Source organism: Amborella trichopoda, chromosome 3 (assembly GCF_054954075.1).
Source record: "Amborella trichopoda isolate Santa Cruz 75 chromosome 3, AtrichopodaSantaCruz75HAP2 v2.0, whole genome shotgun sequence".
Taxonomy (NCBI): Eukaryota; Viridiplantae; Streptophyta; class Magnoliopsida; order Amborellales; family Amborellaceae; genus Amborella; species Amborella trichopoda.
This window is the reverse complement of record NC_142338.1, coordinates 13,822,431-13,835,175: the sequence shown is the minus strand read 5'-3', so window position 1 is coordinate 13,835,175 and position 12,745 is coordinate 13,822,431. Positions and strand designations below refer to the sequence as shown.

The window sequence follows — 12,745 nt, the reverse complement described above, 5'->3', positions numbered from 1 at the left end:
GGAAGGAAGGGAGTTATAGCTAATTCAATTTTTTTTTTTAATTCAATCCATAACATCTACGTCAACTTTTTTGTCTGAATGTGTCCAAAGATACTCGCTTTCTAGATGATCCCTCTAAAAGAGAGAGGGATTTGAACAAATACTCCTAGTTACGTCGTTCCCTATTTCTATTCGTAAGAATCCTGAGGAAAAGATTTTATTTCCACAGAGCTGAAACTACATGCCGATGCCCCTAGTAAACTAAAGTCATCATTGAATAGCTATTTGGCTTCAATCTCTCTTTTACAAAAATTGAAGATTAGTTATGATTAGAAATAGATTTTTGTATCTTCATTCATGGATCCCTTACTCATACTCATCCAATTGCAAGGACGAATCCAGCTAAAACTAAAAACAATTATGCTTCGCAATTCCATAATCCAAACAATTTTGGATTTTGTATTTTTTTTTTTGTATATATTTCCCTTTGGATACAAATCACCATAATGTATATTTTTTCCTCAATAATGGCATTTACAGGAAAGGATTCAATCCTTTTAAGAAATAAAGTTTTCGATCGAAATCAGAATCAAACCGAGGGACCCTTAACGTTTTTGTTTGGTAACAGAACGAATCACACTTTTACCACTATACTATACCCTCAACAATGTGATTATTGTATAGAAATGGTTCTTTTGTCGAACTAAGACGTGTGAAATAAGAATAATGAAAATTTGAGTATTGATGTGTCCTCAGGGGTATTTGATGAAAGAGGAGAAGAAAGAAACCTAAGATTTCAAAAAGAAAAGAAAAGAAAGTATTCGTTTTTTGTTGAAGGAGCCCTTACTGAAAGCCATGATGGAACCATTGAAACCGGAGCAATAAATTAGTTGTGCAAGAATCCATAGCTCCATTTTCGTGCAACTTCCCTTGATTTTCGTTTCTTTTATATTTTATCAAAATAAAAAAGTGCTTTTTTTATCAAGATTGGGACTTGAATCGTATGTATCTTTTCATCCATCTCCTCCTTCTTTGGATTCTTATGAATTTGGATCAATTGGACCTATCTTTGTACTCCCATTATCATCTTCCTTCTTACCCTCAATGAAAAATTTCATTTCAAATGGAATTTCCTTTCCTTTACATTTATACATTCACTTAATACTTATTTACTTTGCTTAATACTTAATTTAATTTATATGTATTTCTTAATATGAAATTGAATATATATCCTAATATTATTCGTATACTACTCTCTAATGAGAATTAGATTTCTTACTTTATAAGTAATAAGTAATTTTCTTTACAATAAACAATCGATAATAATATAAAATAAATCTTGCTGAATGTCATATACAATTGATTAGCAATCCGTTCTAATACGGATTTTGCGATTATAGGTTGGATGTCTAATTGTCCAGGCGGTAATGATTGTATCTTGTACCTGAACTGGGGCTCACTTTTTTCTAAGTAATGGGGAAGATGACCGAAACATGCCCACTGAAAGACTCTACTGAGACAAATATGGGATGTCAAGAACGTACAGGAGGTAGGATCGACAGTTGGTCAGATCTAGTATGGATCGTACATGGATGATAGTTGGAGTCGACGGCTCTCCTAGAGTTACCTCATCTGGGATCCTTGGGGAAGAGGATCAAGCTGGCCCTTGCAAACAACTTGATGCACTATCTCCCTTCAACCCTTTGTACGAAATGTGACAAACGGAAGAAAAATCCATGGGCCGACCCCATCGTCTCTACCCCGTAAGAACTACGAGATCACCCCAAGGATGCCTTCGACATCCAGGGGTCACAGATCGACGATATACCTTGTTCAATAAGTAGAACGCATTAGCTGTCCTCTCTCCGGTTGGGCAGTAAGGGTCGGAGAAGGGCAATCATTCATCCTTAAAACCAGTATTCTTAAGACCAAATAGTCGGGCGGAAAAGGGGGAGAGCTCTCCGTTCCTGTTTCTCATGTAGCTGGATTCTCTTAAACCACAAGAATCCTTAAAATGAGATTCCAACTTAGCACCTTTTGATTGATTTTGAGAGGAGTTGCTCTTTGGAGAGCACAGTACAATGAAAGTTGTAAGCTATGTTCGGGGGGGAATTATTGTCTATCGTTGAGCTCTATGGAGGCTCGAGAGGCGGTGGTTTACCTTGTGGCTAATGTTAGCGGTTCGAGTTCGCTTATCTCTAGCTCGTGATCTTAGCCAATACAAAGGTATATGATAACACCCATTTTTTCCAATTCGGCAGTTCAATTTATGATTTATCATTCATGGACGTTGATAAGATCCTTCCATTTAGCATCACCTTAGGTTAGTATGGCATAGACCTATTGTTAACGGCGACGTTCAAATGAGGAAAGGCTTACGGTGGATACCTAGGCACCCAAAGACGAGGAAAGGCGTAGCAAGCGACAAAATACTTTGGGGAGTTGAAAATAATCATAGATCCAGAGATTCCCGAAAGGCTCAACCTTTCAAACTGTTGCTGAATCCATGGGCAGGCAAGAGACAACCTGGCGAATTGAAACATCTTAGTAGCCAGAGGAAAAGAAAGCAAAAGTGATTCCCATCGTAGCGGCGAGCAAAATGGGAGCAGCCTAAACCGTGAAAACGGGGTTGTGGGAGAGCAATACAAGCGTCATGCTGTAATAAAGAATTCCTCGGGAATTCCAAGAAATCATGTTATGCGTTCGTTCCAGCCTTTAACCCTCTTTTCTAGGTTCATCGATATTGAATCAATCGAACGAACTTCTAACACTTGTTCAACTTTTGGAAGACCTTGAATTATATTATTAGATCTTGCTTCATATATAAAAATAAAGGTAATCTTATTACTAAAGAGTCAACATGAACAATTATAATTTGACCAGATTTTACGGGTGGTCCGTCTTTGGATATACATATTTTTTCACTAAGAAACTATTCAAGGCTAATTATTGTTGATGTATATTCCTAATAATCGTGATGGAGAAAGCACCAATTCAAATTGAATGGACTCAAATGATGTTACTGCATGGATCAAGATTATAAATCCTTCTATTTTCATCAACTAAATAAGATTTAGGTGCTAGGAAAGTCTCTCTTGAATTGTCAGGTAGTAAATATTTATTTCAAACGATCTCATTGTGAGTTATTGAATGATAAGATGACGAAAATTCAAAATGTTAGGTACAGTCTCTAACGGACCCAACGAATTCCTAATTGAAATCATGGGATCCTCTTGAATTGATTCTTTTGTCACATTGTGATATTTCGAACCATTGAATGGACCAATTCGAGAAGAATTGGATGATGACAAAACCATAAGAGATTCGCCCTGGACTTCCTTATCCCTATTCAACAATGTACGAATAGTTCCTTGATGTTGGCTAAGTGATTGAGTCTTCGCCTTGGAAAAAAAGGATTGGTATTATTGCGATCTGATCCATTATTAGGAATCAATTCTCTTTTCCAGTAGACAAAATAGGAGACTTCACCAAATCTATTCTTATAAAATTTCAAATCAGATCGTTTACCGTTACTTTAGTGAGGGAAATATAAGCCTCTTCTTCTTCTTCTATAGAACCATCCTGGTCTTGATCCCAATTCAATACTAAGCAAGTCCGAACTAATTAAATGCTTGAGTGAAAAATTCCTCGAATTGGTTTGCCATCTCCATAAAGAATATAATCGACAACTCGTAGTTGCAAATCATTATTTTCCTAAAATAGATCCTGGGGAAAAAACGTTGCTAGATTTATCCCATCGGCGATTTCATATGTCACTACGGGTCGGACTGAAACAAAGTACTTTTTCTTGATAGGTGTGATATGTTGGACATAGATCCAATTTTTGAATTTTGATTCTGTGTTTTTTACCCCAGGGTAGAAAGATGCCGTTGTACCGAGATATATTATCCGTCTCTCCAGGAAAATGGATTTCTTCAGAAGATATTCTCCAGAAAATGGAAATGTAATAGAAGATATTGACCTTTTTTTTTTTTTCCGTATTAGAAGATATTATCCTTTTTTTCAATTCAATCCAGGCATTGTTTCGGTGTTTTTTTTCAATTCACACGGGAGTTTCTTTTATGTTCAAATTATGAGGCATTGAAATGTATTAATGGGTAGCATAAGTTTAATAGCTGACATGCTAGGTGGATGGCATATTTGCAGGAGTTTACCTTTGTGAGTCACAAGGCTAGGGGTGAGAATAAAGTTGAAGATGCCTTGAGTGAAAGAGTGTCACTTTTGACCACTATGGCAGCTATGGTGACAGGGTTTTAGTGTCTGTGTGACTTGTATGCTGATGATGACGATTTTGGAGAGATTTGGGCGTAGTGCCAAGGTGGAGTTGTTGGAGTTTATGTGGTACAAGATGAGTTTCTCTTCAAAGGGAATCAATTATGCATTCCTGTTGGTTCTTTTAGAGAGGTCCATATTTTAGAGCTACACGGTGGGGGCCTTGGGGGACACTTGGGTGAGACAACCATTGCATTGGTGGAGTCCAAGTACTATTGACCCAAACATAGGTGATATGTGGCTAGGCATGTGGAGAGGTGACAGTGTCATAACATAAGTTTATATTTTCTACTTCACATTCCCAATGCACCATTGGAAGATGTTGGCATGGACTTCGTAGCGGGTCTTTTGTGGACTCAATGAGGTATGGATTCTGTATTTGTTGTGGTTGACAAGTTTTCAAAGGTGGCGCACTTCATTACTTGCAAGAAGACTCTAGGTGCAACTCATGTGGCCAACCTTTATTTCCGTGAGGTGGTGAGACTTCATGGGATTCCCAAAATGATCACATCGGATAGGGATACCAAGTTTCTCAGCCACTTTTGGGGAACTTATGGTGCAAGATGGGTACCAAGCTACAGTTTAGCATTGCTTATCATTCACAGATTGATGATCAAACTGAGGTGGTTAATGAACCCTCGGTAACCTACTTTGGAGTACAGTGGGTGACAAGAAAAGATGGTGGGATTTGGCTTGCCACAAGCCAAGTTCGCTTACAAGAGTTCCCATAGTAAGTCAATTGGCAAGAGCCCATTTGAGGTCTTGTATAGGCAGAATCCTACCCATATGCTGGATTTGACTCCTCTAGCAGCTAATGGGGAAGGACACTTAGGATGCTAACAGTATAATCGAGCACATGAAGGATGTCCATAACCAGGTTCAAGCTAATTTGGCGATTGTCACTACCAAGTACAAGGAAGATGCTGACAAACATAGGTGATTCAAAGAGTTTCAGGTGGGCGATTTGGAGATCGTTGATCTACGCAAAGATAGTCATCCTGTGGGTGAATACAACAACCTGAATGACAAGAAGATTAGGCTGTTTCGGGTGCTAAAGAAGATGGGAGCTAATGCCTATAAGATCGACCTTCCAGCTGAGATTGAGACATCCAATGTTTTTAATGTTGCTGATCTTTTCGAGTACTATGAACCTAAGTAGCAATTGAAGAAGAGCTGAACTCGAGGTCGAGTTCTTCCCAATCGGGGGAGAATGATGCACCAGGTAATCCTTTGACTAGTCAAGAAAGTTCCCTTGAGCCTTTTGACCCAATCAATCCATCCTTCGATGGGCCCCCTTTATCATGATCCACACCTTAAGAGCGTAAGGAGATCCAGGAGGAGGAGAGGGCAAACTTCTTGAAGGAATTTATTTTTAGTTTATTGTTGCAGCCCACCCCTCTCGGGACCCTGCGTAGGCGGGACCAGTGTCGGGTTACGGCTCTTTTGCTGTTTTTGTAATTTTATAGTTATTTCTAGTGTTTTAATTAAAGTTAGGGGCAATTTAGGGATCTTTATGTTTATTTTAAGTGAAGGGACTTATGGGATATTTTTATAATGTTTTAACTTAAGTGGGGGTAGCTTTGATCTTTTTTGTCATAATGTAATAAAAGTACCTAGGGTGTTTGGGTTTCAAACACTTTTGGAGCATGAACGATAAAAACAAACGATGAATGATGCCAAAAAGCCCTATTTAGGATTTTGGGGTCATTTTTTTGTGTAAAGAAAGCCAGATCCACACAAATCGGGCTTATTTTGATGGTTATTGAATATTTTTTGGCCTCTTTTCTCTGTTTTCATGCACGAGAGAGAGAGAGAGAGAGAGAGAGAGAGAGAGAGAGGGAGGGAGGGAGGGAGGGAGGGAGAGAGAGAGAGAGAGGTCTATAGTTAGACATAACCCTTTCACACCTAGATAAGGGAAGGAGGACACGATATTTCTCCAAACGTTTCTGCGTGGATATTATCAAAAGAAAGAAGACATTTGACTTGAAGACTCACTTGAGCCCAGGTCTTAAGAAGGCAGAGAGCGGAAAATGTCTATACACATGTCTAGGTATAAGGGTGTCTTGAATCCCTTTGATGCTGATATTTTTCCACTTCTTTTGTATTTTCTTCTAAATATATGGAATATGCTTCAGGGCCTGAATCAGGGGTGATCAAATTGTTTACTGATTAGATGTAAACAGAGATTGAAAATTCTGAATCTCCTCCAAAACCCATTCATATATGAGGGAAACGCTTTTTTCACACAATATGGATTAAAAGAATGAATTTGTTCCCTTTGTGTGTTGGTTTTCTCTGGTTCCTTTCATGTATTTGGAGTTGAGTCATAATCATATCTACTAACACATTAGGGGCAAACAATATGTACAATGTATGCATTTATTTATTTTAGCTGGTCACCGATTCAGACTTTAAGCTACTACTTGGAGCATCTATGCAAGGTGGTACTTAACCCTCGAAGCATCACCTAGTGCTTTCGATAACACTAATCCCCAGTGCATCCTTACAGACTGCACTTGGTGAAAGCAACATGATTAGATACCACTTTCTTATTTCTTAAATGAAGGCCCTTTGCAACCATGAAGTTCCATTGGAATCACACATAATTTTCAGTTCTAGCTGATATAAATACCATCCTATGCCTATATTGGCGAGATGGGTGTAGTGTTGCAGCTTTCTTTGTCATAGAAAAAGCTCCTTATATAATCCTTGGGATGCATTTGTAATTAAACATTTGGTATCAATTTGGCATTATAGCAGTTGACTAAGCTCGGAATCTTCTTACATCATATTGTATACCTAGTGACATCAAGTAGCCCTCTTACCATTTGGAAGTTGAACGAGGTCCCTTTTTTTTGTTAGTGATGAATAAGTTCTCTTTATGATTTGGTGAGCCAATCTTGTTTATAGTCTATTGCATCAAGATTGGGAAGCGACAACCTTGGAATGAGAAGACTCTCATGGTGGTTGGAAAATGAGTCATTTATGCTGAGCATACATGTGATTTCTACAGGACATTGCAAAGTGCAAATGGTGGTTGACAACTAAATCAGTTATACTAAATCCACTGGTGATTCATATGGGTCATTCCTAAGTGGAAACAGAAGTTTGCATCCTATCCAGCCTAATACAAACCTAGAGATTTGTAGGAGAGTGTATTGATAAATTTGGAAGGGAGTAGCAACCAGATGCACTCAATTAAATGATATGAAGGTTGCAGACCGGATCGGCAGCCGCCAAACAATTGACCATCGCGAGGAGCTCGGAAGCTATCAGCCCCACCTCGAGCCCCTGCATTTGTCTGTTTGTCCATTCTGGATAAGGTGTGCTCATGGTTGGTCCCCTGCAGCATAGAAGTTTCCAAATTCCAAGTTGGTGTGTTATGTGAGTAGAGTGTCGATAACCTGCTTATACATTTTGAGGTAGCTCAAGAGATCTGGACATTCAATATCTTTGGGTTCTCATGGGTGTGCCCTTCCTCAGTGGAGGCCCTATTTCAGCTATGGGACCTTGTGAAAGAGAGGACTTGCGGCAATATTATGATCTCTTTAGAACAAAAGAAACCATCAAATGTTCAAGGAACTGCTAAGGAAGCAATGAAGATAAAACAAAGACGCAAATCATGGGGAAGGGTATAGGCATTCCGTGAAAGGTGGTTAGAAGATTCCCTGGGGTGGATTTAGAGGGACAATGGCATTCATTGCTTGGAGCACTGAAATATACTCAAACATCACACTGGCAGCCCTCCCAATAATGGAGCTATTAAGCTGAATTACATAAGAGGTTCAAAGGATAATCCAGGCCCTGTGGGGGTGGGAGGAGTATTCCATAAAAGAATGGGTGACAAAGTCGCCACAAACTCAGGCTAGCAAGAGTATGTGATCCAAATGAAAACTGAAGTAAGGGCCCTTTTAGGCATTCGATTACTGTCAAATGATTGAATTCCAGAAGTAATCAAGGAAGATGTAGAAGATTTAATTGCTGGAAGAAACTACGCTTGGCATTTTGCGCCAACTTATTATGAATTTTTTACAAGATGTATAGGCTGTAACATTGCATTTGTGCATACTTGGCTGGAGTCCAATTTTGTGGTGGATTCTTCAGCCAGAGAGGTGGCCATAGATAAGATATGTTGCTACAAAGTGAACCCTCTTAATGAGCTGATTTCAACCAATTTGTTATAATCAATAATCTAGAAGGCGGAGGCAGCTGGGCAGCTGCCTAGGCTGGTTGGGGGGGGGGGCACTCTCTCCTTTTTATGGTTTCGATATTAATGGCAGGCAATGTGGCACAATCATTTTTAGCCATTAGATGTTAAATACAATAGATTGAAATGTGTCACAACATTCGAGAAATTTTATTTTGGACTTTGTGCCCAATTAATTTTTGTTTTACGACACATCCTCAACCACCCAATTTTAGATCCAATGGTCGATAATGACTCTGACCTCCTTGTCTACAGTTTCATATTAATATCATGGCTTTGTGCATGTGTTAATGTGTAAATGTGCCACGTGTGAATTTGCCACGTGCTTTTTTAAAAACCTTACCCTCTTTGTCTTCCAAAAAAGAAAGGTATTTTATTTAATAAAACCAAAATGGTATTTTACTTTTTTAAGAACTTTGCCAGGTACTTTACTTTTTTAAAGAACAAAATTAAAGGAAAGATACTTTTATTGAAAAATGATACCTTTTGTCTTTAAAATAATTGAGTAGAAGTACAAGCAATAAAAAATTTCTCTCCATAGACCTAATTCTCTCTCACTAAATAAAATAAAAAATTAAGGAGTTGGCACCAGGCAGGTGCTCAGACTCTACTAGGCGGCTGTAATGCCTTGGGCGCCTAGGCAGGTGCTTTAAACAAGTCCGCTTGGACCCCGCCTTGGCAGTTGCCTAGGTAGTCGGGCGGTGGAATTTTTGTACATGGGTTCTAATAATTGCTGTCATCCGGCGGCCAAATTTTTGTACTAGGCTGTAATATTTGCTGTCACAATAATTCGTGAAAGCATACTTTCTATACACAAAATAGCAATTCTAAGAAAAAAAGAGGGTTCTCGACCTAAGAATGGGAAATAAATGTAATGCTCTTGTTATAAGTGACATGTTGGGAGTGAGGGATACAGGAAGGACCATAGCATCTTTTACCGATCAGAAGAAATAATTTGGTTGTCTTTTATGATTACGAGAAGTAGAATTTCTAGAGCAATAGTTATTGTAACCTACCATATCTCAATTTACTTGCCAACATCTCTGATCTAGTGGAAAAAACGTATGATGAATCCTTCCCAAAAATTACGATGAACATAGAATGCAATCTCTGTGTGTGTGTGCATGTGTGTGTGTGTGTGTGCACATGTGTATGGGAAGGAGGGAGCTATTTATTTGCTAATATCTGAACTAGAAGAAAAGACTTGGTAAGACTTAGGATGAAGATTTACGCTTCCCCCCAGAATATATGATGATATAGTTCTAACAACTTTCTTTTTTTTTCGTCTTGGGATTTGAGCTTGAACATTTGCTGCCCCTTCTACAGCAATAAAATTTTAAGAAACTTGTATTGTTAAATGAATTTAAATACACATGGTGCATTAAACAAGCAGTCACATTGATGGTCCTTTGGGGATATTTTCTTTCTTACTGCTCGTTTTTGTTAATAGGAGTTTAATTTTTCAGAAAATCTAATGATTTGGTTATGGTGAATTATGTGGTTATGTATTCATTATTGAGAAGAAACAAGATTGTCATATCTTCTTTTTTTATACTCCCTGAACGTTAACTTGGGACCTGGTGAGAAGGAAACTCTAGATGCCATGGTGCGGCACCTGCCACACTGACCACCTCTGCCTAGAACCCTTTATTAACAACATTGTAATATCATTCTCTAACATTTTAAATGGTCTGGCTTACTGTATATGATGGCGCAAGCGCTATATCTTGTAGAAACACTGTTTTATTCAGGAGTAGGAAATTTTGCATAGGAAATTTGGTGTACTTGGCCAATATCTTTTCTCTTCCATTGAAGCTCATCTGGTAAATGTTGGTTCTGTTTTTCTGTTTGAGATGAATTACTAGTATTTGAAACTCGAAATCAGAGACTTCGTTCAGAATTATCCCCTCAGACAGCATAGAATTATAATATAGGTCATATGTGTAATGTGCATGTAGCAACCTTTGCTTTGTTCTCCTAAATGATTCGTCTGCACGTGGTTTGGCAGGAAATTCTGATATTCATGAATCTACTCCTCGTCTAGAACAATCTTCCGTTTCTATCTCTTTTTTTCATGGGAGAAGTAAGGATGATTCGGTGCAACAGCTTGAAGGACCCGAACAGCCCTCTAAAAGATTTCTGGATACAACTCCAAAAAGAGTTCCTCGTTCCCATGGTTCTCATCTAGTGTCACCATCTCCTGAACCAGAATCAGCTTATGTCAAGGTATCATCTCGACGAAGGTCTGTAATTCTTTTGGGAAACAATCACAATTTTGGAATGCCTCAAATGCCTTATATTTTCTTTATATCTCTAGTCCACTACAGGTTTTGGTAACAAATGGGTCAGAAAGCATCACCTTTTTCTTTTTTTAACTTTTTTAACTACAAACTTCTTCTCAAGATTCTCAATCTCCAAAAACCAAGAGCTTTTGTGTCACTGTCATCTTCTAGTGGTATTGAAGATCTTTAATCCAAGGTTTTAAGTGCATATTGCTTACAGTTTACATGTGCTCTGTTAAAGAAACTGGGGGATTGACCTGGAACATGATGCACGCAGTCACTTACCTTGTCCTTTTTGCTTAACTCATTACATAGATTGATATTATATCTGATTTATGTGATGAATGCCCTATCAGCTTTATGTATTAGAGCTTTCTACATTCTTCCTAGTTCTTTTTGCTGTAATTGTCGGATGGGCTAAATACAGGTATTATTAAAAGTTTCTTTTGAGATACATTTTTCACAAATATTAGGGGGAATAACTGTTGCATTACATATATGTGCACTTTCATCATTACTGGCCAGAAGTTGACAGTCTTTGAGGTATTTTCAGTAGGAAGAATTTTTTAATCACCGAAACCTCACAATATTTTCAGAATGTACGGAATCCAACATAGTAGTGCTTTTCGTATATGTGAAGAGGATTGTACGTTTTCCAAATTTGCTTTATCATTCTTGGGTGTATAGTTTCTTAGCTGGGAAAAGACTTTGACGATAATAAGGTGTATAATGTGGTTTTATGTTCATTCGACTGATGAAAGAATCTGTGAGTTTGTGTAAAAGAAGAATGATAAAACCCAAGGTGTAAGGCATCCCTGTAATTTTGCTAAAATTGTGGAAATCAAATAACTTTCTCTTTTATGAGGGGGAATAATATCAGTACAGAAAAATCAGTCCGGGATTAATATCAGTACAGAAAAATCATTGCAAGACTGTATGTCATCATGGCTCACTCTATTAGATTGCACTAACAATTAATCCCTTAAATGTGTTTGCCACTCAAAAGAAAATCTTATCGTACTGAGCACCATAATGTGGGAAGCAAAAATTTGGCTTGGTTTGATCCTCTCTCTCATATAAAATGGTTATTTGATTTGCATGTCAGGAGGCTGCTTTGAGAGCTAGTAATCGGACGCTAAGCACCTGATCTGTAGCCATCTTGTTTTCTTGCCTCTCTCTTGGAGGCTAGCTCCAGGAACTGACTCTGGGCTTTGAAAGTGGCTATAAGGGCCTGTATATTATGTCTTGAGAGTTAACATCCCGATTACATTTTTTAATATTAGCTTAGCTATGCTTTGGTTAATGGTAAATGTCTCTTTTTGTTGAAGTTGTGTCCCTTGATTTATTCCTTTTTGGGTTTTGATTTCCTTATTCCTTCGTTATATATTTATTTGTGCTGGGTAATACACAGTTTATGCTGTTTTCGTTCTTGTTTGGTCTTTGTTTATGGTACTCGAAGTGCCTCTTGTTGATGAAAAGGCCATCATTAGACCACGTGGACAAGGCAATCTACTATTGAGCTCCACCTTTACAAAAGTAAGTTTTGATGGTGGTATTTTTCTCTTTTGATGTGTAGTCTCCTTTGCATACGGTCAACTCTATGATATGTATGAATATATGATAAAAATCCCTCAGCTGGTGCCGGGTTATGTGATTAAGATCGACCCGGATTTAGGTATTGTTACAATAGGGACTTTAATGGAGAATCATGATTCATGAAGCCAACTCTCAATTAATTGAAAAAAGGTTAAAATGATGACGAAGACAAGATAGACTTTTCTTGTCGAGAGAGAGAGATTAAATTTTGGGCAACTTTTCAAGGTGATTAGTAAGTCAAAATTGTGTGAGCAGTTATTTCAGACACGATTGGTAGGACAGATTGTTCACCTACAAACCTTTGTTGGATTGCTAGATCGGAGATCCAGATCGGGTATGGATATGTTGGAATTGGAAATGTAAAAAGTAATTAAAAAAGGAAATAAAA

At 38.0% G+C, this 12,745-nt stretch overlaps 1 protein-coding gene across 2 annotated transcripts in view; it reads left to right on the top strand.

Moving 5' to 3' along the window:
• LOC18430772 (kinetochore protein) overlaps nucleotides 1-12,088 on the top strand; it is a 41,319-nt gene extending 29,231 nt beyond the window's left edge. Inside the window, exons 7-8 of one of the 2 annotated variants that reach the window (XM_006840915.4) lie at nucleotides 10,488-10,705; nucleotides 11,867-12,088. In XM_006840915.4, the coding sequence (XP_006840978.1) occupies nucleotides 10,488-10,705; nucleotides 11,867-11,908 (260 nt within the window). In that variant the 3' untranslated portion in view covers nucleotides 11,909-12,088. Of the gene's footprint in view, nucleotides 1-10,487; nucleotides 10,723-11,866 lie in introns of both variants that reach the window. The other variant, XM_011623775.3, reaches the window with a different exon arrangement.
• The last annotated feature ends 657 nt before the right edge of the window (nucleotides 12,089-12,745 follow it).